General features: G+C 31.2%; 1 protein-coding gene across 1 annotated transcript in view; it reads right to left on the bottom strand.

Annotated features, from left to right (window-relative positions):
- Positions 1–4,878, bottom strand: part of LOC106476883 (DNA polymerase iota-like) — a gene marked incomplete at its 3' end in the record, with an annotated part of 9,588 nt that extends 4,710 nt beyond the window's left edge. The window contains exon 1 of the mRNA XM_022380621.1: positions 4,740–4,878. Within this exon, the coding sequence (XP_022236329.1) occupies positions 4,740–4,842 (103 nt within the window). The remainder of the gene's footprint in view (positions 1–4,739) is intronic.
- Between the last annotated feature and the right edge of the window lie 880 nt (positions 4,879–5,758).

Genomic DNA, 5,758 nt, shown 5'->3' with positions numbered 1-5,758 from the left:
TGTACTGGGATTGTACAGAATCATTACACTATGTTTATAACCTGACTATGTCCAGGAATGTTACACTATGTACACAACCTGACAATGTACTGGGATTGTACAGAATCATTACACTATGTTTATAACCTGACTATGTCCAGGAATGTTACACTATGTACACAACCTGACAATGTACTGGTACTGAGTAGCATTGTTACACTATGTACATAACCTGACTGTGTACTGGGTAGCATTGTTGTTACACTATGTACATAACCTAACTGTGTACTGGGTAGTATTGTTACACTATGTACATAACCTAACTGTGTACTGGGTAGCATTGTTACATTATGTACATAACCTAACTGTGTAGTGGGTAGTATCGTTGCACTATGTACACAACCTGACTGTGTATTGGGTAGCATTGTTACACTATGTACATAACCTAACTGTGTACTGGGTAGCATCGTTACACTATGTACATAACCTAACTGTGTCAATACTACCCAGTACACAGAGTAAGGCTAGGCACAGTGTAACAACAATGCTACCCAGTACCAGTACACAGTCAGGTTATGTACATAGTGTAACGATACTACCCAGTACACAGTTAGGTTATGTACATAGTGTAACAATGCTACCCAGTACCAGTATATATATATATATATGTGCACAAAGTGTTGTTAAATATAAAAACCATAGTTTTTGAAATATATGGGATTCAATTTAATAAATTATAAAAGTTGAGAGAAAAATCACTCTTTATAACTTTACACTTTCTTTTTTTCTTAGGAAAGAACCGGATTAATATTATTCGCTGGCATTTCTACGATTTTTTGTTTGGAGGGAAGAAAGAAGTTCAAATGTTGATGAATACAAAACAAATATTTTTTTCTCTTTTGTAAGAAGTGTCTATTTGTTCTTTTTAATTGACCAGTTCGAGATTATCTAGCAGCGCCACGACGCGAGTAATTTGCAAATCACCTAAAGGGTGTATTCTCTGACGTCTCACGTACTTCTGCAGGCTAAGAGAACAAGAACTTGGCTTAAGATATTTTAAAAGTATTTATAAAATAAGTGGTCAAATGAACTGGCTCTGATACCACATATTAAAGACAACAACACAATGTATTATGTAAAATGAAAATGTGTAAAGTTACCAGTATTTCTGGAATATTTGAAAAATGTAGTTGTATCATCTACAGACTGTTTTACTGGCGAGAACAAAAATTAATTATTATTATTATAGTTGCGTATCTTCATATGACAAATTCTAAATTAAAATACATAGATATTAGTAACAGTGTTTAATAGTAATAATCAGTATAGTAGGCCTTACAGTGATGACTTTGTTGTAATTAAGCACAATGCTACACAATGGGCTGTCTGTGCTCAGCATCCGTTGTAAGTTCACAGACATGCCATTAGGGGGCTCCTAATGTCTTAATGAATTATTTTAATACATTTATTTTGTATTTCTTTCTGTTCAAGTTACGTAGTTAGACTAAACCGTCCATCCAAGAAAAAAAATACATTAGCGGTTTTATCTCAGTGGGAGTCGTATTGTAGGGAGAAATTTAAAAATTTAAGACTAAATCCTGATATCTCCTATGGGGGTCTAGCCCCCAGTGGACACACCCCTGGCATTACTTGTACTCTACTTTTTAAATTCACTGATAATTATATAACTGTTAATAAATTAATTCTGCACAACAATTAAAAGTAACTTTTGTGTACATTTCCAATATTGGGGGGAAGGAACTAGAATTTTACTAAATATAACTCCTGTACTGATTCATTGTGTAGAAAAGTTTTATCATGTCTGAATAATATCAATTTATTATGATAACAAAAACTAAAAACCGTTTTCTAATAACGAATACTTAAAGTTTTATATCCCACCATTAATTATAAACTAATGTTTAATAATTTATACCGTTTATATTCAGTATCACACCCTAATGTCAATAAAATAGAAACAAGCCAAATATTTGAAAAGTAAAAACTAATTTACTTTTATTTAAAATCAACACTATATATTTGCTTTCTTAGTTATTTCACTTCAAATTGTTATTGCATACAAACACGTTGTTAACTCTGTGGTAGCTAAATATGTAACTTCTAAAAAACCAACAATACCCAATACACAGAGTAAGGCTAGGCACAGTGTAACAACAATGCTACCCAGTACACAGAGTAAGGCTAGGCACAGTGTAACTACCCAGTACCAGTACACAGTCAGGTTATGTACATAGTGTAACGATACTACCCAGTACACAGTCAGGTTATGTACATCGTGTGAATATCATACATTCATATACGTTGGGCCAGCTTTACAGGAGTTATAAGAGAGGATGCAATGATGGATTAGTTTAAATTTTCACTTTTCTGAAAGGTATGTTTGCAAAAACGGCTTTGAATGATGAAATGGTCCCTGTTGTCAGTTGGTTATATTATTATTACTGACGTTAGTTAGGTCTCACTTGGATTACTATGTACAGTTCTGGTCTTTTTTACCAAACAAATATTGACTTATTAGAAATGGTCCAAATGTCTACTACTACTACTAGTATCATTATGGGATTAGAAAGGTTTTCTTTAAGAGATGGGTTATCCCTACCACCTCTTTTCTCTTGAGAAAAGGGTAACCTTAGCTGATGATAGTAATTATTTATTGGTATTCAGTTTAAGTTTAAAAATATAATACGATTCTTTACGAGATTACCCAAGACTGGCAAGAGATCGATATGGTCAAGGCCTACGAGTGCGATTTGTTTGTGCTGTACTCTGAAGATTTAAAAGTTGAAATCTTCACAAGTTTAAAATTAGTAAAAAAGCGACAGGCTATACTACAGTTACTACACTTTTATTGTTCTAATACTAACAGGGTGATTGACTATATTGTATTACTATTAGTATACATTAATTTGAATTAATTATTAAGTTTATGCAGTGTACGACTTCGATTGTTCGATGAGTGCGAGTCCACAAACGTAAAACTAAAAACTACCTCTGATGTAACCATTAAATGTTTATGTACAAGAAGCCTTCTTTTACTTTCTGATTCGCAGTTTTTTGTTTCATTCTCATAATAGCTTAAATATAAATCACGTTTTACTTACATATAGTTATTACTAACATCGAAGCCCTTATATTTATTACTATAATGTTTACGTTCAGCGCGCAATTATTTAAGAGCGCCCTCTGTCAACATGAAGTTTTATCGACAACTAATTAAAAAAGTTTTATTTGAATAACTTCTTTGCATTATTTTATACAAAGTTATTTCGAGAAGCAAATTTTGCCAGCAAAATTATTCTTAATATAAACTGTAAAACATTAAGATTTTATTTTCTACAGTAATAACTTCCAATTAAAATTACTTTTCAAACACTGTGATTAGTTTGTTAGCATCACCATGGGGGAAGAAGGTTACAAATTAAATTCACGTGTTTAACAAACGTCGATAGAGAAAATTTAAAAATTATACATCACATCAGTTCGGAGCAAACAACTACTACTTTTGGAAATTAGTTCCACAACTTAAGTCATCTGCCCTTTTAGAAAAATCAAGTTGTATTTAATAGAGCCTGGTCTTTTTCTTTACTTAACTTATGGTTTATTATATTCTCAATGATGTTTTTGTGTAGAGAGATAATTACTTCTTTTACTTGTCTATAAATACACATTCAAATTCTTATACATAATTTCAATTTACCATTAGTTTGTTAGTTCTGTTCTACATATAAATTAGTATCAGGTTTTCTCAAAGGCTGTTATATATATTCATTTCAGGTAAATTAGTAAACTGATAAGAGCCTAAATTTTGGGTTATAACAGGTTAAAACTAAAATCACTGTATCAGCCAGAAGCATACAGGTTTGTCTCATTTATAGAAACAATGAGTGTCTAGGTAGATGAAGGAATGATGATATTAAAAACTGGTTATCACCAGAGTAGATGACAATAGGAATGATTGTATTAAAAACTGGTTTTCACTAGACTAGATCACAATAGGGATGATGGTATTAAAAACTGCTTATCCCGGAGTAGATGACACTATGAATGATGGTATTAAAACTGGTTATCACCAGACTAGATGACGATAGGAATGATGGTATTAAAACTGGTTATCACCAGACTAGATGACAATAGGAATGATGGTATTAAAAACTGGTTATCACCGGAGTAGATGACAATAGAAATGATGGTATTAAAAACTGGTTATCACTATATTTAGATGACAATAGAAATGATGGTATTAAAACTGGTTATCACCAGAGTAGATGACAATAGGAATGATGGTACTAAAAACTGGTTATCACTATATTTAGATGACAATAGGAATGATGGTATTAAAACTGGTCATCACCAGAGTTACTGTCATCTACTCTGGTGATAACCAGTTTTAATATAATCATTCCTATTGTCATCTAAATATAGTGATAACCAGTTTTTAATACCATCATTCCTATTGTCATCTCATTTAGTCACGTGATAACCAGTTTTTAATACCATCATTCCTATTGTCATTTAGTCATGTGATAACCAGTTTTTAATAGCATCATTTCAATTAATGTTAACCTGCAGGTAACCTCAACAACAGAAGACACTGTACTATTAAAATTAATGTTAACCTGCAGGTAACCTCAACAACAGAAGACACAGTACTATTACAAATAGTATTAACCTACAAATAACCACAGGTATTACAATACAAGAGAAGGTTCACATGTAATTTTATATCAAGTACTTCTTACTTATAATCTTGTCATTCATCTGCGAGCTTTCCATTATTCTCTCTTCCCAGTTATTATCTTCTTCATCTTCATCATCTTTAGTACAATTACTGAACCTCTCCATTGATTTCTGTTTACAAAAGGATATCTAAGAAAAAATCTATTTTCATATTAAAACTTTTCAATTAGAATTGTTAGAAATATCTACTCAAAACATCACAAGTTGACAATTTAAACTTAAAAAATCTTCAAGAATGATGATAAGAACTTCTTGAAAATGTCTAAAAATATTCTAATTTAATATCTGTTTAATTTATTCAGAAATTATATATTTATATATATATTAATGCAAATATATTTTTTTAATTATTTGATTAACTACTTGGACATTAATATTCAAAAACTGTTGATGATTGAACCAATTCTGTGAAGAAAACAATAACTGTGTAATAAAAATGTAGACAATACAACCAACTTTTCAAATGTTTGACTTATCTAACTACAATATTAATACCATCATTCCTATTGTCATCTAAATATAGTGATAACCAGTTTTAATACCATCATTTCTACTGTCATTTAGTCACGTGATAACCAGTTTTTAATAGCATCATTTCTATTGTTTAGTAGTACGGTGTCTTCTGTTTATTGAGGTTACCTGCAAGTTAACATTAATTGTAATAGTACAGTGTCTTCTGTTGTTGTGGTTATTTGTAGGTTAATACTATTTGTAATAGTACTGTGTCTTCTGTTGTTGAGGTTACCTGCAGGTTAACATTAATTGTAATAGTACGGTGTCTTCTGTTGTTGTGATTATTTGTAGGTTAATACTATTTGTAATAGTACTGTGTCTTCTGTTGTTGTGGTTACCTGCAGGTTAACATTATTTTTAATAGTACAGTGTCTTATGTTGTTGAGGTTACCTGCAGGTTAACATTAATTGTAATAGTACGGTGTCTTCTGTTGTTGTGGTTATTTGTAGGTTAATACTATTTGTAATAGTACAGTGTCTTCTGTTGTGGTTATTTGTAGGTTAATAC

Source organism: Limulus polyphemus, unplaced genomic scaffold (genome assembly GCF_000517525.1).
Source record: "Limulus polyphemus unplaced genomic scaffold, Limulus_polyphemus-2.1.2 Scaffold11954, whole genome shotgun sequence".
Lineage (NCBI taxonomy): Eukaryota > Metazoa > Arthropoda > Merostomata > Xiphosura > Limulidae > Limulus > Limulus polyphemus.
This window is presented reverse-complemented; position numbering and strand designations above follow the sequence as displayed.